The sequence below is a fragment of the Vombatus ursinus genome, unplaced genomic scaffold, assembly GCF_900497805.2.
Source record: "Vombatus ursinus unplaced genomic scaffold, bare-nosed wombat genome assembly UNPS02014599.1, whole genome shotgun sequence".
NCBI classification, from domain to species: Eukaryota; Metazoa; Chordata; class Mammalia; order Diprotodontia; family Vombatidae; genus Vombatus; species Vombatus ursinus.
Window position 1 is genome coordinate 81,755 of NW_020954377.1, and position 20,953 is coordinate 102,707.

The 20,953-nt window shown below is 47.7% G+C and overlaps 1 protein-coding gene across 1 annotated transcript; it reads left to right on the plus strand.

Moving 5' to 3' along the window:
• Positions 1-3,308: 3,308 nt before the first annotated feature.
• POLM (DNA polymerase mu) lies at positions 3,309-20,345 on the plus strand. The gene is made up of 11 exons (XM_027861239.1): positions 3,309-3,535; positions 4,099-4,279; positions 5,791-5,889; positions 7,896-8,066; positions 8,578-8,649; positions 12,331-12,451; positions 15,201-15,333; positions 15,622-15,724; positions 16,634-16,900; positions 18,725-18,808; positions 19,752-20,345. Exons 1-11 carry the CDS (start codon positions 3,324-3,326, stop codon positions 19,836-19,838), a joined length of 1,530 nt encoding a protein of 509 aa, XP_027717040.1. The 5' UTR covers positions 3,309-3,323; the 3' UTR covers positions 19,839-20,345.
• Positions 20,346-20,953: the final 608 nt, after the last annotated feature.

Consider the following 20,953-nt stretch of genomic DNA (forward strand, 5'->3'; position numbering starts at 1 on the left):
AATATGGTATGGAGGTGACCCTGGGCTCTCAAAGGTTATGCCAGGGGACTTCAAGTTGTGGTAGGTCTGAACAAGTTGGAAACTCACTCTCTGATTTGGTTCATTCCCCACAACCTGCTCTCACACAGGCAGGTCTAGTTTCTCAGAAAAGGATCACCATTGTCTACACTTAACTATAGGTAACCCTGTTGGGAGGGAATACATTCTCTCTCCTCACCAATATAGCTCTCAAGCCCCCACCAGTGCACTTCTATTTACTCAAATCCAGCTTCTCACAAAGGTGACATACTAGATCTTTAACATAACCATTTACTTAATAAGGCGAAAGCCACAACAGTTCATATTAGGCAAACACAAATAATAAATATTTCATTGTCCACTCATAAACCTACATCACTGGTGGGCCAGTTTACTCACTATTTGTGAGCAAGAGTGGACATAAACTGGAGATACCTAGCAGGGAAACACATGAATGAGGAAAACCCATGTGTTTGGGGTAACACAACTCTGGTGTTATAAACTTTAGTGACATCTTTCTCTGGGCAACTGATGAGACAGAAATGACTCAGAAATCAATTAGCTGTGTATACATCCCATCACTACCACATTCGGCTGTAAGTGCCACAAGGTTTTCTGTCAGTGACTTTTCCAATGGAGTGGATAAAATGCTAGCAGTGACATTCAATGGGTCTCAGGACAGTGGGTCCAGAATTGAGAAGCTATTATCTGAGGTTGTGGTAAGGGGGGAAGAGAAGAAGAAGAAGAGAGGTCAAGGTGATAGAATTAGATCTGTGTGAATTACAGTATTTAGAGCCAAAAGGTACCTCAAGGAGGTTGGCTGGTGATTGGTCTTATTTAAACTTGCAGAATTTCTTGTCTGTGTGTGTGTTTACATCAGTGGGTCTTTCTGGGTCTATGCCCCAAATCTAATTCCCTCCTCCCCAATTAAACTGTGTTGACATCTCCACTCTGGCATAAATAAACAAAATTTTCACTTGTAAAAACACCCTGCATGAAATATCATCCGTTGAAAAGGGTAGCAAGGAGCAGCCAGGTGGCACAGTGGATAAAGCACTGGCCATGAAGTCAGGAGGACCCGAGTTCAAATCCAGTCTCAGACCAAACACTTGACACTTACTAGCTGTGTGACCTTGGGCAAGTAACTTCACCCCAATTGCCTAAAAACAAACAAAAAGAAATGACAAAGTAAGGTTGCCCCCAGTGGGATGTGAGAAAGCTGCTGCTGTTCATCCCTTCCCTTCTGTGGTGGGATCCAGGGAGGTCCCCCTTGCAATCAGGACTTGAAGGGTGGTCTTAGAAATCATCTTTTCTAACCCCCTCATTTAACGTAAAAGGGAACTAAGAGACAAAGTAAGTGTCTTACCCAAGAATAGTAAGTGACTGGACCTGGAAGCTAAGAGTCTGGACTTGCAGTCATAGTTAATGGAATCATGGGCCCACAGGCTTAGGTGTGAAAGGGATCTCCGAGATCATATAGTATAACTTTCTCATTTTCAGATGAAGAAACTGAGGCCCAAGGAAGTTAAGGGACTTACCAAGTGTGATACTGTGAGCTCCTCGAGGACAAGGACTGTCTTTTACCTCTCTTTGCATCTTCAGCACTTAACACAGTGCCTGGCACATAGTGGGCACTTAATAAATGTTTATTGACTAACAAAATGGCAAAGCCAGGATTCCATTCTCCCTGAACTCTTGCCATCGCCTCCTCCAACCCCTCCCCCTCTCTAAGTCTCCCTGCACTCCAATAGTTACCTAATTAATAGTTCTAAAAATGTAATTTCTGACTTCCTCATTCTCTTGCAAAAGAAACTCCAATGGCTCCCTCTTGTCTCTAGGACAAAACATAAATGTCTCTATTTGCCATGTGGAATGTCATGTACAGGGAACAGCTGGAACAGGCAGGAACACAAAGTTCATGGAAGAGAATGAACAGAGAATGAGGCAGAACAGAGGAGGCACATCGAGCTAAGTTGCTGCCTGGCTGCCTGGCTATGTGACATTCCCTTCTCTCTTCTCCTCGCCTTCTCTGGGGCTGTCTCTCCTACCTGGAATGCACTATCTTCTCTCGGATTTCCACAGCTCCTTCAAGCTTGTTCAGTTCAACAAGTACTCATTAAGCACTTACTAAATACACCAGGGATACAAAGGCAGAAATGAAACGGTCCCTTCCCTCAAGGACTTTGTGTTTTATTGCAGGGAAACGTGTACATAGAAAATTAAATACGAAACATACGTGAAATAATTTCGGGGGTGGGGGATGGGGATCAGCAGAAGCTTCCTGTGGGAAGTGGCATTTGAGCTGAACTTGGAAGAAAGTCAGGGATCCTAAAAGGCAAAGTGGGAATAAGGAAGATTAGGCTTAAAAATATGTCGCGCGCACATTCCCCACCTCAGCCCCCACTCCCAGCCCCGGGTGTTAACTATTCCCCAGTACACCCCTGGCTTCGGTTCAAAACAAATTTTCACGGCAGACTCAAGTAATGGATCTCATCGCAGGATTCATTTTACTCACTAATCCTGACCTAAGTGTTGATTTAGGCAGAAGTGAAACAATCCCCTGCCCTCAAGAACTTACAATCTACCCGTGTATGTGTATGAGTGGGATAGATTCCGAGCTTGATCGGATTGACTTGGGCCAACTCCCTCATTTCACAGATGAGGAAACTGAGGCCCAGGGGCTATCCCAATAGGTGGTTTTAGAGGGAGGGTACTAGCAGTTTGGGGGGGTGGGCTATTGGTAACAGGTGCCGATGGAGCTGAGCCTTGGAGGAAACTAGGTAACCGACAGAAAGCACTTTGTAAACAAGCTTAAAGCGCAGTAACAGAGTTATTATTTGTCACGGTTCTAACATCCACCCCCACTCCCGCCTTGAGTCCTACAATCAACTCAGAATGGAGGAAGGGGTCTCCCTGGCCCCTGGGTCTGTGGGCCGAGATTAGGCTGAGATGCACTGGGAGCACTGGGGCGGAGCGGGGTGGGAGGGCTCCCTAGGGCTTCACTAAAACGGCTTCACTTCTCTCTGCTTCCCCTCTCCACGCCTTTGCTCCGGGTTGTCGCCAGCTCACCGCCCTTCAGCCTCACGGTGAGCGGGCGGAGCCTAGAGCAGTGGTATCCACAAGGGGGTGGGGCCCGGGGCGTGGCCTCGCGGCCCTCTTAGGCGCCTGAATCAGCAGTGGGGCGGAGCCTCTCGGGGCTTGATTTGCATAAGGGCAGCTGACTAGTCTTTCCGGAACCGGCTTCCTCCCTCCCTTCCCGACTGTCCGGCGGCAGCAAGTTTTCTTCCCTCTGCCCCGCCCCCGGCATGGCCCTGGTGCCCCCCAAGAAAAGACGGGGCCCAGGCCGGGGGGAGGAGGCCGGGGCCGGGGCTGGGGGAGCTGCAGCCCCCTCCCCAGCCCCGCTCCGCTTCCCGGGGGTCACCATCTACCTGGTCGAGCGGCACATGGGCCGGAGCCGCCGGGCTTTCCTCACGGGGCTGGCCCGGGCCAAGGGCTTCCGCGTGGACCAGGCTTACAGGTGATGGACGGGGAGCCCGGGGTGGGGAGGGGTGCAGAAGGAAAAGGCACTGCAAGGATGCCCTGCTCTGCCCCCTGTGCCCTGTGCCCTGCCTCCTACCCCCTCTGCCTTGCCGGAATCACTGACTCAAGTACCTCTGAGTGACCCCATCCCTGAGCGTGGGAAAATGCCCCCAGAAGCCTTTGATCTCTTCCGCAGCTAGGACCAAGGCAGAGTCGTGCCTGGCCGCGCCTGGCGTTGGGCTTCCTGTGAGGGAGTTATTTTGAGTGAGGTTTTCCTGTAGGTTAGATAACCCAGAAAAAAATAGCGGAGGAGGATGTGGGCAGGAGGGGGCACCCAGAGGTGAAAGTGACCAAAGCAAGGAATTTCCCTAGGGTGCAGTGAACTCCACGTGGGGTCCCGTCCAAGCAGCCTCTGAACAGCTGAGGTGGGAGGGACCTGGGAACTGGAGAGGCTGCAGCTAAGGCAAGTTCTGTTTCTGGGGAGAGTAGGATGGTGCTGGCACGGCCTGGGAGAGTCTCCCGTTTTGACTGTCTCCTCTATCTCGTTCTGTGTGGACCCAGCCCAGAAGTGACCCATGTGGTGATGGAGGGAAACTCGGCAGCAGAAGCATCTGGCTGGCTGGATGGTGTTTTAGGGGACTCCGGGAGCCTTCAGAGGCCTCTGATGTTGAATATCAGCTGGTTCACCGAGAGCATGGGTCAGGGGAAACCTGTGCCGGTGGAAGGCAGACACTGCCTGCAGGTGAGCTGTGGCTATGCTATAAGGCAGTCTATCTGTCTCCAACCCCACCACACACACACGCACGCACACACACACACACACACACACACACACGCCTCTTTGGAACTCCCAGCTCTCTTCAAAAACTCTTCCCAAAAGCTACCATCTCCAAGAGGCCTCTCCTGTCCCACCGCAACCCCTCACTACTTTTTAATTTATTTAGTATCTATTTACTTATTTATTTGCATTTTTTCCCTTCCATAGAATGGAAGCTCCTTGAGGGCTAAAACTGTTTAGTTTCAGTTTTTGTGACTGTAAGTGCTTGTTAAATTGAATTTATTTGATCAATTAACATTTATTAAGTACTAGTATGTACCAGGCACTATGTTAAATGTTGGGGGATATAAAGAAAGTCAAAAAACTGTCCCTGTCCTCAAGGAGTTCACATTCTAATGGAGGAGACAACATGCAAACAACTATGTAAAAATAAGACTTATTCAGCATAAATAGGAAGTATCAATGGAGGGAAGACATTAGAATTAAGATTCAATTGTCAACCCCAGAGAGGTCTGGTATTTTCCCTAAAATCAAGCTTTGTGGTTCTCTACAATTCTGTCATTTATCCAGCCCATCAAGAATGTATTAAGTCAGGCCAGCTAGGTGGCACAGTGGATAGAGCACCGGCCCTGGGTTCAGGAGGACCTGAGTTCAAATCTGGCCTCAGACACATAACACTTACTAACTGTGTGATCCTGGGCAAGTCTCTTAACCCCATTGCCTAGCCTCAAAAAATAAAGTGTCTGCTAGATACCAGGCACTGTGCTAGACAGAAGATAAAAAGCCCCCAAATAAACAGTCTTTGTAACAAATGTGCCTGGTCAAGCCAAACATTCCACATTGGCCGTGTCTAAAATGTAGGTCTCATTCAGCACCCTGAGGCTGTCGCCTGTCGGGGGAGGGTTGACTCTGAGGGATGATCTGAGCTCATCATCGATCCTCTAGAATCACTGTTGGTCATCATATTGACCAGAATTCTCGTTGTCCAAGGTTCGTTGTCTTTAAAATGTTAGATAAATTGTTCTCCTGGTTCTGCTGCCTTCTCCATGCATCAGTTCATACAAGTCTTCCCAGCTTTCTCTGAAACTCTCCCCTTCATCATTTCTTGCAGCCTAATAGCACTCCATCACATTCATGTGCCATAATTTGTCTGGCCATTCATTCCTCAATGGATGGGCACCTCCCTCGGTTTCTAGTTCTTTGTCACCGCAAAAAGAGCTGCTACGAATAGTTTTGTCCACATGGGTCCTTTCCCTCGTTCTTTGATGCCTTTGGGGAACAGGCTTGGCCTTGGTGTGGCTGGCTCAGAGGGGTAGGCACTGGATAATGACTTTGGGGCACAGCCCTCACAGTGGTGGGGGTACCACAGGGCATGAAGATGGCATTTTTTTATTTTGTTCCTCTAGAGGGTGATGAACTTTGAGCAGAAGATGGTGATGCTTACTCCTGCTCACCTTTACCCTATCTCTTCACAGGTCCCCTTACCCACGAGGAGCCAGGTGGATCTCAGCTCTTTGCCAGCCTACGCATGTCAGCGACACACACCCCTCAACCACCATAATCTGTGCTTTACGGTAAAGACTAGGGCCATAGACCTCCCCAGAGACCAGGCTCATGGTACTGACACATTCCCTCCAGTCCATCCTTGGTGCTACCATCAAACTAAACTGTCTCATGTGAACCAGCTAAAAAGGGCAGCGGATAGATTGCTGGACCTGGAATCAGAAAGATACGAGTTCAAATTCTGCTTCATATACTTGTTAGCTGTGTGACCCCACTAGGCAAGGGGAAGAGAAAGGAATAAGCATTTCTATAACACCTATTACATACTAGGCACTGCATTCAGTGTTCTACAGTCCTCACAACAACCTGCTAGGTAGTTGTTATTATTATCCCTATTTTGCAATTGAGGAAATTGAGGCAAACAGATGTTAAGTGACTTGCCCAGGGTCACACAATTTAAGTCATTTAGCTTCTCTGTTCTTCACTGGTATAATGAGGGGGATGGACTTGACCTCAGAAGTCTCTTCCAGCTGTATCTATGATCTTCCTGGCCCTCTACAATCTGGTACCTCCCTCCCTTTCTGCTGCTGGGCTCAGCCTGCTGCTTCAGGTAGGTAACAGCGCCTACTTTTTTGTTCCAACAGCTTTATCTCTCATTCCTCTCAACGCATTCTGTACTCCCCAGGCAAAATTCGGAAAGATGACTTTAACTGTCCTACCCCCATGCCTTTGTCCATGCTGTTCCCAATGCCTGAAGTGCCCTCCCTCCCCCCTTTGCACTTGTTTGGTGATATGTCCTTTAAAGCCTAACTCAAATTCTGTCTTCCATGGAAATTTCCTTGATTTCTGTGCCCTCCTGAATCCCTCCCCCTGTGAAAACCAGCCCCCCAGACCTTGTGTAGCACTTTATCTTTGAACTTTTTTAATACAACTTTGTGTTATTGTGTATCCAGGTCTTCTCACCAGTGGTCACATGTCTCTGCTAGACTCTAAGCCTCCTGAAGTCAGGAACTAATTCCCATTTAAATTTTTTGCGATTCCTCTAGTATCTTACACATTGTTGGCATTTAGGCCATATTTGTAGTCTGAATTTGCCTTCTTTGGTGGTTGGTTGCTCAGAGAGTAGGTTTAGGAATAATCAATAGATAAACATTTATTAAGTGCCTACTGTGTGCCCGGCACTGTGCCAAACACTGGAGATACAAAGAAAGGCAAAAGATAATCCCTGCCCTCAGGGAGCTCACAATCTAGTAGCACCCCCTGGTATTCACAGGATTTCAAAATTAGGCAGAGCCAGAATTAGGAGTTTTTTGTTGGAGAGGGAGTTCCTCTGGAGTGTAGGAGAGTAGGGAGAATTGATGAAATGCACACCTCTAAACATCAGCACTCTGGAGCAAAGATCCGGTCATGCCATCCTTAGTTGCTGCTCTGGGTTCGAGGCAGCATGACACAGTGTTCATAAGTTCAATGGATTTGGGTTCTAATCCTCTGTCCCCTGTCTCACTCTCAGTTTTCCCCTTTGTAAAATTGGGTAGCTATGTATAATTGGTGTGGTATTTCTTGTCTTCTGAATGGGTGGGAGAGGGGTATAAGGAGGGAGAGAATTTGGAACTGAAAATAAAATTGGGGGAGTGCTATGTAGCTCAGAAGTCCCTTCTTGCTCTAAATGTAGGAACCTATGACTTCCACAGCCATGTACTACAACCCACGCTCTAAAAAGAATTCTCATGACAAATAAGTGTTTGTTTGATATTGTTGGGCCTGGAGTCAGGAAGACTCATCTTCCTGAGTTCAAATCTGGCCTCAGATGCTTGCTTGCTATGTGATCCTGGGCAAGTCACTTCAGTTTCCTCATCTGTAAAATGAGCTGGAGAAGGAAATCTCAAACCACTCCAGTATCTCTGCCAAGAAAACCCCAAATGGGGTCACCAAGAGCTGGACACGCTTGAAATGACTGAACAAAGATGACCAGAAGCCCACTAGCTCCCCGAGCCGTCCGTTCCATGTTTGGCTAGCTCCCATCATCACAAGGCCTCCAGGCTACTGACCCTCTTTGACATGGGTGTCATCCTTCTAGGAGGCCCTGGAGACCCTGGCAGAGGCTGCAGGTTTTGAGGGCAGCCAGGGCCGGCACCTCTCCTTCCGCCGGGCTGCTTCTGTGCTCAGGGCCCTGCCTGGCCCCATCACCAACATGAGCCAGCTGCGAGGGCTTCCTTATTTTGGAGATCATTCTTCCAGGATTGTGCAGGTAACCTTTGCTCTTCCCCCGCCTTTGAAGGGAGTGAATCTCTCCAGGCTACCATTAACCCCTCTTACCAGTTTTCATTTCCCACATCATCCCCAGGGGTCTGAAACTTTGGGCAGATCAGAAGGACACCTAGGCTGCAGAAGTAGAAGGAAGATGTGTCAGCCAAGATGGCACCTAAGCCCGGGCACATGTTCTAGAGATGTAGGGAGAGGAGGGAAGAGGCCCCTGGCTGCCGGACCCCCTCAGCTTGTGTTCTGAGCATTCTCAGGCTCCTGACAGGTAGCAGGGTATATTGGAGCCCTAGACTTGATGTCAGGAAGACCCGAGTGCATGACCCCAGGCAAATGACTTCACCTCTGCCTCAGTTTCCTTATCTGTGAAATGAGGGGCTTGGACTCATTTTCCTCTGAAGCCCTTTCCAGCATTAGATCCATGTTCCCATGATTTTTCATCCAACTTTTCTATTACCAGGCTCAGCCTTTCACTAATTGGTCCCTTTTTGTTTCAACAGGAACTGTTGGAACATGGAATTTCTAGTGAAGTTGAAAGAGTCAAACAATCAGAGAGATACCAGACAATGAAGGTGAGTGGAGTGAAGGGAGAGAGCTCATGTCTTCATTCCCTTCACCATCATCTGAAGGTCAGTCAACCAGAAAGCATTTATTAACCGCCTACTGTGTACCAGGCAGGCACTGTGCTAAGCCCTGGGGATACAAAGACAGACAAAAGACAGATGTTCTGGTTTGTCAACGTAAATGATGCCTAGAATTCAATATAGTATTGCAGTCTTGCTGGGACCATGGCAGAGGACAGTGGAACCATCCCCTCCCCCTTTCTGACATCTATTTCTCATCTCTTAGATAAGGAAAGCATTCCTTTCTTAGCTGTTCTGTTATACCATTAACTCAGATTCAGCTAGCCATTCATTAGAATGTAATCTCCTTGAGGGTAGTAACTGTTTTGTTTTGTTGGCATTTAATAAATGCTTATTGAAATTGAATTGCTATCCATTAAAACCCCCAGATATTTTTCAGACAAACTAACCTCTACCCACATCCTACCCACCACTCCCTGCAATTTGCACTTGGGAAGTTGATTTTTTAATTAATTAATTAATTTTGAATTATCAGCAATCACTTCCATAGACTTTTGAGTTTTAAGATTTTCTTCCCTTCACTCCCCACCTTCCTCCCCAAGACAGTGCACAATCTGATGAAGTTGATTTTTTTTAACCAGCTAGATGGTACAGTGGATAAAGTATTGGATTTGGGTCAGGAACACCCAAGTTCAAATCCATCCTCAGACACTTTCTAGCTGTGAAACACTGGGGAAAGCCATTTAACTTCTTTGTGCCTCAGTTTCCTCATCTGTATAGTGGGGAAAATAATAGCACCTTCTTAGGGTTGTTTTGAAGATCAAATGAGATAATATTTGTAAAAAATTCTATATAAATGCTGGCTATTGTTATTATTAACTCAAGCAAAAGACTTTACATTTATCTTAACTAAATTTCTTTTTATTAAATTTAGCCCATCATTCTAGCCTGCCAGGATATTTCTGTCACTTGATTCTGGCATCTAAGAGGTTAACTATGCCATCTACTTTTGTTTCATCTGCAAATCTAATATACGTACCATCTGTGTTTTTATATAAATAATTGATAAGATTCTCTGAAAACACTGACAAGGACGGAACCCAGGGGTTCTCCACTGGAGTTCTGTTCCACATGGACATCAGACTACTAATGGTGACGACTCTTTGGGCTCATTCATTCAACCAATTCTTGAGACAACTCGTGCTATCAATCCCAATCTTCCCATCTTTTCCACAAGAATAACACAAAAGAAGTTGTTGAATGGTCTAGTACAGTATTCCCCTGATATGCCAGTCTAGTGACCCGGAGGGAGGGAGGGATGGAGGGAGGAAGGCAAAAAGGAAGGAAGGAAGGAAGGTATGATCTGTTCTCGATGAAGCCATGATGACTTTTTCTGATTACTACATCCCTTTTTAGATGTTAGTAAACCCTCCTTTTAATGATACATTCTAGAATTTTGCAAGGAATCAAAGTCAAGTTCCCAGGATTTTAAGTTTACAGACTCTAGTCTTTTTGAAAATTGGGACATTGGCCCCAGTCCTGTGGCACCCCTGCTCTCCATGATTTTGCAAAGATCATTGGCAGGGGCTAAGCAACCACATCTGCCAGCTCTCCTCCTATCCTGGGATATCGCTCATCTAAGCCCAGGGATGGGAACACTTCAAGGACAATAGTGTGCTTTCTTAATATCTCATCACTCATCTGTCTCCCTGTTAGCCACTTTTTTCCTACCCTCTTCAGATCAGCAATCATTCTTCCTGGGGTATTTGTGGAATTCATTGAAAGGGTTAGGATTAGACTCCCCAACATTTAGCAGCAAGTGTTTTCTAAATGGAGAGTGACATGGCAGTTGTTCCCTCTGCATCACTAAAAGGTAGACGTGGAACCCAATGCACAATTTGCATTATGTCCTACTGTGATTTATTGAAGGATCCAAATGATATCTGACTCCATCTCTGACAAATAGTGAATGCAAGGAATGAGAAGGCATCTAAGATGCCCTCCGCCATGGCAAGCTTCTCTGAGCCTGTAGGCTTGCCGATCCTGTGTTAACCTTTTCCATCCCCATACAAGCACCAGTTTGTATTGGCAACAATGCAGTTTGAGGCTGTATTGCTCTCGTGGAGAAAAAGCTGAGCCTCTTCTTGACAATGTCCCACTTTTCAAGTGTCCATGGATATTAAGAACATTGGTTGGCCCTGAGCTTATGGGTTGTTTTGTCCACACTCCCACGACTGGTCTTTGGGGTAACTTGGCCTTGGGATACATTCAAGACCCTTAACGACCCCAGACACAAATTCTTGTTTTCTGGAGGGTAGCTTGTGATGGTCTGATCCTCATAATTAACCAACCGAAGAATAATATACACTTGATGGTCTTGAGATGTGGAAGTTAGTCTGTTCACCTTGGAAATTAATACTTTTCATGAGAATGACCTTGGCCTGTTATCATCACCGAATCATAGTTTTAGAGCCAGAAGGGACCCTGGATGTCATTGAGTCCAAACCCTTCATTTTACAGATGAGGAAACTGAGACCCAGAGAGGTTACATGACTGCCCAAAGTCACATAACTAGGAAGTGACAAAGGTGGGATTCCAACCATCATCTTCCTGACTTTGGGTCCAGCTTGCTATCAACTGCCTCATGCTCCTTCTCCAACATGCTTTCAGTGGGACCACAGAGAATTAGCTTTTGTCCTAATACTGTTATTCAACTACAGAAAATGGTTATTTCATCTACTTATGCAATAGTCCATGGAAATTTAAATATGAAGGAATAATAATTATGTAATAGGATGTAGTGGTGATGACGATTCATCCTGGGACCACTTCTGTCTGAACCCCATCAAAAAAGATGAGAACAAAATGACAATATTGACAATAACATTGACTTAAGCCATCCTTTCGCCTCACTTTTCAGATTTCATACATCAGTAGCATCTTGAGCCATTAGGTGAGCTCCTTCCGAGGGGGCTGTTTTTGCCCCTTTTTGGATCTCCAGTGCTTAGCACTGTGCCCTGTGTGGATACAATGAACTCTTAATAGATGTTGGTTGACTTGTCTTAACCAGGTGACTCAGCCTTCCCCAGTCTCCAGCAATTCCCTAGGACAGATCGACAAAGTTACCAGTCAGGGAGGGAGCTCCCAATGCCAAAATCATTGACCCTTTCCAAAAAGCAGACCTCCTTGTCTGTTCTTCAAGGCTTGTTGTTTACCTTTGTTATATATGTGTGTCGCACACGCATACATGCACAAACACCACAGTGTCCCAAAAGTCTTATTGTACTTTGAGACTTTGATTAAAAATACAAGGTGTCCCAAAAATCTCTGTGAACTTTTAAGCTTTAATAGCTATTAAATTTTTAGATATTATTGAAGCTTATGAAAGCTTGAAATTTGCTAAGATTTTTGGGACACCCTGTGTATATATGTGTACACATGTGTACGTATGTGTGTATATAGATACATGCATATATAAATATGTATGTTTATGTAATATATGTATGTATACATATCCACACACATAAATATATATATTTCTGTGATTATATATGTGTGTGTGTGTGTGTGTGTTTTTGTGTGTGTATCTACACAAACATACATACCTAATATGGCTGCAATGGTTATTTTCTAAGATCAGTGTTGTCCTGTGTGAATTCCTCCTACCAGCTCTTCACCCAGATCTTTGGAGTGGGGGTAAAGACCGCTGACAAATGGTACCGGGACGGGTTCCGGACCCTGGAAGATCTCCACGAACAGACCGGAAAACTGAACCGACAGCAGGAAGCAGGTAAGGAACGTGGGATTATATATTTTAGAGTTGCTGGAAATCTTAAAGACCATCTAGTTCAACAACACCACCCGCCCCCATTTCCCTCGTTTCACCGAGCTGGGAACTGGGGCCCAGACAAGTGAAGCAATGTGCCCAAGGACGCACAGCTAGATAATGATAGATAGGTGGGATTCAAGCCCTCTGACTCCAAAGCCATTGCCTAGAGGCAGCTGGGTAGTGCAATGAACCAGGAGTCAGGAAAGTTGAGTTCAAATCCAGTCACACTCACTTACTAGCTGTGTGACCCTAGGCAAGTCATTTAACCTGTTTGCCTCAGTTTTCTTTTCTGTAAAATGGGGGTGTTAATAGCCCCTACCTCCCAGGGTTGTTGTATTCAATGATATAATAATTATAAAGTGCTTAGCACATAGTAAGCACTTAATATATGTTTATCTCCTTCCTCTCTCCTATGTTTCAGTGTTTCTTGAGGAGATGAGGAACTGCGGTTTCTCTTAGACAGATAGGTCCTGGTGGCTTTCTCTCAGAATCTTCACCTGCAAGGGTTCTGAGGGACAAAATGTCTCCTGATTTTAGCTCAGAAGGTCACTTGCATTGCAGAAGGTCATTCTATCACTCATTAGAAGCCTGCTAGGCACCAGGCACTGGAGATATTAAAGTGAAAACCAAGCTGCCCCTGCCTTGAAGGTAGCTATATTCTGCTGGATCCGAGGAGTGAGGTAGAGTATGACTCCAAGATTGCAAACCTGGGTGGCCCAAAGGCTGCTGGTACCTTTGACAGAAATAAGGAAGCTAGGCAAAAGGTTTGCAGCTGGCAGGGGAGGACAATGAACTCAGTTGTGGCTGCAGTGAATGTGAGATCTCGATGGGAAATCCACTAGGAAATGTCTAGGCAGTTGGTGCTGGGGCTGGAGCTTGGGAAAGAAATTAGGACTGGAGATAGAGGAAGGGGAATCCTCAGCGTAGGGGCCATGGAACCCCTAGGATCTGCTGAGCCCACTGAGAAGGAACAGAGAGGGAAGAGGAGGGGGCCCAGGACCTTAGCCTCTTTCAAGAGGAAGGCTCAGATTTAGTCAATTCCTAATTATCCATGCTCCCAGAGGGCCTTCGGGCCGAAAGTCAGTATCCTTTGTCATTTCTCATTGGTTCAATAGAGCATAAGACTTTTTGAGCTCGTCTGTAGCAATGGTAAAGGGAGATAGGAGAGCATAAGCCCCAGGCCCTGCAAACATGGCAGCCCTGATCCACTTGGGGAGACCAAAAGAAACCTAGGAACCAACCAGAAAAGCCAGCAGCAGAGAAGAGTGAGCCGCTTACTACTCCGTTTCAGCATGGGCTGGATGCACAAGGAGACAGAGAAAGGAGCGCTTGGAAGTCCCTTCTCTCAACCCTCAGTTTCTTCATCTGTAAAATGGGGATGATAATACCATCTACCTCACATAGTCGCTGTGAGGATTAAATGAGATGTTTGCTTTGCAAACCTTAAAGTACCATATAATTTGCTGGCTATTGTTACAGTCATCATTGTTGTTCAGTCATTTCAGTCGTATCCAACTCTTCATGACTCCATTTGGGGTTTTCTTGGCAGAGATACTGGAGGGGTTTGCCATTTCCTTCTCCAGCTCTTTTTACAGATGGGGAAACTGAGGCAAACAGGGTTCAGTGATTTGCCCAGGGTCACACAGCTACTAAGTGTCTCAGGGCAGATTTGAACTTAGGAAGATGAGTCTTCCTGACTCCAAGCCTGGTGCTCTGTGTACTATGGCGCCGCCTAGCTGCATCGGACTCAATGGCTGAGTGAGAGTTTTGTGAATTTTCCCTTCCTGGGCATAGATCGTGCCTGGACATCATAGAATCATAGATTTAGAGTTGGAAGGGACCTTAGAGGCCATGAAATCTAGACTTCCCATTTTACAGATGAGGAAACTGAGGCCCAGAGAGGTTCAGGGACTTGCCCCTGGTCACACAGATAGTAAGAGTCAGAGACAGGATTTGAACCCAGGTCTTCCCGACTCCAAGTCCCATGGCCTATCCACTGCATCCAGGAAGCTTTTGCTCCCTGTACAGAAGGGTGAGGGCAGTGACTTCAGTGGCCCTGGCTCTGGAAGAGGCACCTCTGTCCTGCTGGGTGGTGGCCCGACTGTGGCCATGAGAGGGAGCCTTCTGTCTGGACCCTGAGCCCATTCTGCCATTCACTCTGTGACCTCGCTCCTCCCTCCCTTCAGCTCTGTCTTTTTCTATTCTCCCTCCCATAAAGAAGAGGACTCTTTTCCTTTGTTGTGGCTTGAGTGCCCGCTGCCCTCCCTCGGAGCTCCTGGGGGTGGTGAGTGGACAGTGAGTGGCATGTGTTTGTTTCAAAGGCCTTTCCTTGTGACTGAGCCAAGAGTAGGGGGAAGGGAGGCCACCTGGATGGCCCGTCCACACCCTCCCCCACCCAGTTCCGTGGGGACTGCTGGCTGATTTCATGGCCAGTCAACAGGAAATGAGAAAATCATATGGTGCTGAAAGGCATCATTCAGGTTATAATAACATAAACACCCCACTCCCCTCCATTGGCCCATGACCCTTTGGCCCATTTTATAAATAGAAAAATGGAGGTACATAGCATACACCCTTATCGATAGTTCATCGGGTAGCCCCTGAGATAGGACACAGCATGTGCTATAAGTGACCTCTGCCAGGGTTACCAGAAAGGGCTGAGGATTCAGTCCCAGTGGGTCCTTGCTAAGCCAGGCTTGGGCATCTACAGGGATCCGTCATTTTGAGGACCTTAGCAGTCCAGTCTGGCGCCATGAGGCAGACGCCATCCAACGGGTCGTGGAAGAGGCCGTATGGCAAGTGCTTCCTGGAGCTACCGTGACCCTGACTGGTGGCTTTCGCAGGTAAGAGAAAGTGGCTCTGGGCCCCATTCCAAGCACCCTGCCCTGCCTCCCTTTGACTGGCTCAGGGCTCAAAAAGGTGAACCCTGGGGTAACCACCTCAATGCCAGATGCCCCCACTGCTTTCTTAGCCAAAATTAGGGATGGTTCTTCCTTCTCCTAAGTGATGAGGAAGCTAGAACTGGGGGGTCCAGTGCTGGGGGGGGATTATGGAATTGGGAGGATAGGGCATGTGGACGAGGAAGGGGATATTCCGACACAAGGGGAGAATCCCTCCACCCCGCTCTTTAGGGGAAAGCTCCAAGGTCATGATGTCGACTTCCTTATCACCCACCCTGTGGAAGGGCAGGAAGCAGGACTGATACCCGAGGTGATGGGCCTCCTGGAGAGCCAGGTGAGAGGGGCTGGATGCCCTGATGAGCAAGGTTATCCTTCCCCCTTCTTGTTCTCTTCTCTTCCTATCCCACCACCAACCCGAGGAGGAGGCCCCTCCCCCAAACCAGAGGCTTCTTCAGGTAAGAGGAAGGGTCCCTGGAGGCCCTGTCCAAAGACCCTCTCCTGGCTCCCTTTGACCAGCTCAGGATTTCCTAGACCTCTGCAGAAAGGGAGCCCTGGGGTAACCACTACACATAACTGTGTGTGCTTGTGGTATTGGAGGGGGGGGGTAGAGGCTCGGACTAGCCAATCATCTAGACTTGCCAGTCTCTCTCACTCCCCACCCACCTGCCAAAAAGTCTCTCCTGGGTGTGGAATAGTGAGATGGTGAGGTGGTTATAGTTAAGTACAAAGAGCACAGATCTCGGGGTCAAAAGAGCTGGATTCAGATTCCATCTCTGCCACATACCGGCAAGTCACCTGACCTCTTGGAAGTTCCACATCTATGAAATGAGACTATAATCAATCATTCAACAGGGAACTGATTAAGTATTTGTAGTGTGCCAGGCACCAGATCAGACCCTTTTGTTGTTAAAAGTCCTTTGTTGAGCAGTAAATGGAATTACCACCAGTTCCCATCCTGACTTGAGGCCCACAGACAAACATGGCAGCCATCTGGGTGCCAGTGTGTCCTACAAACACCCCTGGAGGCTTCCTTCTTCCCCAGACCCAAGGGACCATTGCCTCTGCCATGTACGTGGTTGGATTGTGCAGCAACCATAGCCCTGGATTTGGAGCGAAACCTCGCTCATGGTGGGACCTTGAGTTTCTTCTCTCTGGGCTCTGATACCTCTGACAGGAGGAGGCTGACCTAGATCACTTTTGAGGTTCTTTCCATTTCTAAGTCTCTGATGCCCACTCCTCCCAGGGTCTTGTTTTGTACCAACACACCCAAAGCAACAGTTACCAAGACTTCAAAGACCTTGAGCACAAGGTGTCCCAGAGCACTGCCATAGATGCCTATGAGAGATGCTTCTCCATTCTCTGGCTCCCAAAGTCACCTACATCCTTCCACTCAGAGGCTGAAGAGGGTCCCACAGAGCCCTCCAGGGATGGGAAAGCAGTGAGAGTGGACCTTGTGGTAGCTCCTATCAGTCAGTTTGCCTTCGCCCTACTTGGCTGGACTGGCTCCCAGGTAAGAATGAGGTGGCTTCCTGGGGTTGGGAGTATTGGCAAGGAGACACTAAAGGACTTTGGGGAAGTCACTTCACTCCCTGGACCTCAGTTTCCTCATCTGTAAAATGAGGGGTCTGGACTAGTTGGCCTTTTGCAGTTCCTTCTGTCTCTAAGTCTAGGATTCTGGGGCTGAAAGTTGTGGCTCCCTACTCCAAGACTGACCAGTCATTGGTAGCCATCTCTAATGATCCTCATTCTTCTTGACCTCTCTACAGGTCACAGTTGATCGTTCTCTCCTCCTTAATACTCTCTTCTCTCCAGGTTTCCAGGACACCTCGCTCTCCCTCCTGGTTCTCCTCCTCCCTCTCTGACCACTCCTCCATCTCCTTTGCTGGATCCTTATCCGGATCATCCCTTCTAACCATTGGTGTCCCTCAGGGTTCTGTCCTGGGCCCTCTTCTCCCTCTATATTAATTTCCTTGGTGATCACATCAGCTCCTGTGGACTCAGTTACAATCTCTGTGCAGATTATTCTCAGATTGACTTATCCAGCTCTAACCTCTCTCTTGCCTGACCTCCAGTGGTCACATCTCCAGCTGCCTTTCAGACATATCAAACTGGATGTCCAGTAGATACCTTAACCTCAAGATGTCCAAAACAGAGCTCATCAACTTTCCCCCAAGCCCTATGCCCAACGGACTTCCTATTGCTGTAGAGGGCAACACCATCCTTTGTCTCTCAGCCTAGGAGTGATCCTGAACTCCTCCTTCTCTCTTACCTCCCATGTCCAAGCTGTTGCAAGACCTTGGCAGCATCTCTCAAATCTGGCCCCTTCTCTTCTTTGACACTGGCACCACTCTAGTGCAGAACATCATCTCACACCTGGACCATTGTAATCAACCCATTGCAATCAACTGCTGGGAAGGCTGCCTGCTTCCTGTCTCCCCCTACTCCAGTCTGTCCTCCATTCATCCACTAAAGTCTGATCATATCATTCGTCCCTAGTCAATAAACTCCTCTCTAGGGGCAGCTAGGTGGCGCAGTGGATAGAGCATCGGCCCTGGAGTCAGGAGGATCAGAGTTCAAATTCAGGGGCTTAAACTTGTTAGCTGTGTGACCCTGGGCAGATCGCTTAACCTCTGCTGCAGTTTCCCCAGGTGTACTTATTATGGGTATAATACAGCATCCACCCTTCCAGGGTTGTTTTAAGATCAAATAATATTTGTAAAGTGCTTAGCACAGTGCCTGGCACATGGTACGTGTCTGTTGTGTAGTCATGTCAGTCATCTCCAACACTCTGACCCCATTGGGGGTTTTCTTGGCAAAGATAGAAGAGTGGTTTGCCATTTCCTTCTCCAGTTCATTTTACAGATGAGGAAACTGAGGCAAACAGTTACGTGACTTGCCCAGAGTCACATGGCTAGGAAATGTCTAAGGCTGGATTTAAATGTGCTTAGTAAATGTTTATTCCCTTAATTTTGCTTTGTGACCCAGTGACCCTGGCCTCCTGGCTCTTCCTCCACTAAGACACTCCATCTCTTGGCCTGGCTCTCCCCATACCTGGGACACTCTCCCTCCTCTGCACTACCTACTGAGTTCTCCAGCTTCCTTTAAGTCCCAACTAAAATCCCCTCTTTATGCTGGTGCCTTCCTGCTGATTTCCTCCTCCTCACCCGAGGCGCAGCTTGCTTGTACTGCTATTGACGCGTAGTCTTCTCCCTCAGACTGGGAGCTCCTTGAGGGCAGGAACCATCTTTTGCCTTTCTTTGTATCCCTAGTGCTCAGCATAGTGCCTGGTTAGCACCGTAGGCGCTTAATAAATGCTTCTCATCCTGTTCCACAGCATTTTGAGAGGGAGCTTCGAAGGTACAGCCGATCAGAGAAGCAGATGCTGCTGAACAGCCATGGGCTATACAGCATAGAAAAGGTAGGCTGATGAAGGAATGACAGACAGAACCTTCCCCCTCCCCCCCCCAGGGTCTTTGGGCTTAGCTCTAGGTAGCTGATCCTCCCCCACACCTTGGAGTCCATGCTGTCTCCAACCCAGAGAAATCCCTGCATGGAGACAAGAACTGGTCTCTGAGCCGGGCCCTGGTCATCCAGGACAGCAGGGGCAGATCTCAGCTGGGATGGGGGAGGTTGTGGTTAGGATGGATGTGGGATAAACTGGGGAGCACACAGATAAGGATGACCAGAATGGGGAAGGAAGGAATTGTAGGTATCTAGCCTGGAGAGCTTTGGGGGGAAGGGGGAAAACAGGGACAAGATATACAGGGACTGTCATATATCTGTCTATCTCCTTCTATGTTATCTATCCATCTGTCTATCTCCCTCTATCTTATCTGTGTATCCTTCCATCCCCCTCTATCCTATCTGTCCATCTCTCTCCTCCCTCCATCTTATCTATGGATCTATCCATCTGTCTCCCTCTATCCTATCTGTCCATCTCTCCCCCTCTATCCTATGTATGTATCTCTCTAGCTTCCTCTTTCTACACTATCATCTATCTATCCATCTCTGTCTTCTAGTAGTTGAAAAACTGTCCTATCCAGGAAGAATTAGAAATGTTCTGTTTGGCCCGCGAGGATAGACCCAGCAGCTATGGGTAGAAATTACAAAGAAACCAGTTGAGGCCTGATGTCCTAAGCGTGAGAGCTGTCCAGCAGGGCAGTGGGCTGCCTGGTGGGCTCCCCCTTCTCCCCTCCCGCAGAGGCTGGGCACCTCATAGTGACGCTTCCTTTTGGAGGATGGCTTAGGCTCCCTCCCACCTCTAAATTTGGGATTCCACGGTCTCTTTCTTCATCACTTGGGGACTTAGTCGGTACTTGGACCCTGATAGATTGATTTCTGTCTGCGCTTGCCTATTTCAGAAGGAGTCCTTACCAGCGGCTTCAGAGGAAGACATCTTCACACACCTGGGCCTGGAGTACATCACACCAGAACAGAGGAATGCCTGATTGCCCTAGTCTCTTGTCCACACGTGCCTTCATATGTGGGTAGCAAGAGAAGCACACAGCCTGGGAACTGCAGGGATTGGGTGGGGCAGGAGGGGCCTACCTTGCCCCACATTGGTCTGGTGACTGTTCCACTCTGCTCCCCTCCCCAGAGGCCCATGGCAGAAGCCCCAACTTCCTGGTGTCCAACCCCTTCCCATTCTGATTCTTGGGAAGGTAAAGGTATTTTAAGATTAGTCTGGAACATCTGAAAATCCCTGGGTCTTTTAAAATCACTCTTCCTGTGTGTCAGAGAATGAGTTCCCAGCCCCACATTCTTTCCCAGCTGGGGCTTTGGGGAGAATGGAATGCCAGAGTCAGTAGAGTCCTGGAATGCCTGGACCAAAGTGCCCTTTAGAAATGTAGGGCCCATAGTTCTTGGCCTTTTTTCATCCCCACGGGTAGGATGTTAGTGGTTTCTATGTAAATGCAAAAAAAAAATTATAATTAAAGGGATGTCTATTTTTGCAAGGAGCCACTGGATTTCTTTGCTTTCTGCTGGTGTGGGCATCTGTACTTCTCCAGTGGAGTGCAGGTAAAGGGGCTGAGCCTTCCAGTGTGCACCACGCATTGTCCCAGGGGTAAGGGAGGGACACAAGAAGGTGAGTCCTCGCCTTCTAAGAGCTTCTCGTGCAACCATGGGAAAGGATGTTTGAATGAATGAACGAAAAACATTCATTGAATACTCAACATGTGCCGGGCTCTGTGCTAAGCGCACTACAAATGTCCCATTTAATCCTCACAACAGCCCTGGGAGGCGGGTGCTATGATTATTCCCATTTTACAGTTGAGGAAAGTGAGGCAAACAGAAGTTAGGTGACTTGTCCAGGATCACACAGCTAAAAAGTTATCTTTAGTGGGACTTGAACCCAGGTCTTCCTGGAGAGTGTCCCCACTATCTGCGCCATGCTGCTCCCCACTTTCCCACCCTGGCTTGTTAGCCAGCTAGTGCTTCCCCAGACCCAGCCTCTTATCTCCCATCTTCATACCCCATGCCTGGGACAGACTTCCTCCTCATCCCTGCCTCTTGGAGTCTCTGTTGCTTCCTTCAGCCCATAAGCAACATCACTTCCTACAGG

What these genes read in the sequence shown, in the direction of transcription:
- POLM (XM_027861239.1), top strand. Translation starts at nt 3,324, where the DNA reads ATGGCCCTGGTGCCCCCCAAGAAAAGACGGGGCCCAGGCCGGGGGGAG. An exon ending in CGCGTGGACCAGGCTTACAG is followed by an intron (nt 3,536 to 4,098) that starts GTGATGGACGGG and finishes GTGTGGACCCAG; the next exon opens with CCCAGAAGTGACCCATGTGG. An exon ending in TTGGCTGGACTGGCTCCCAG is followed by an intron (nt 16,901 to 18,724) that starts GTAAGAATGAGG and finishes CCTGTTCCACAG; the next exon opens with CATTTTGAGAGGGAGCTTCG.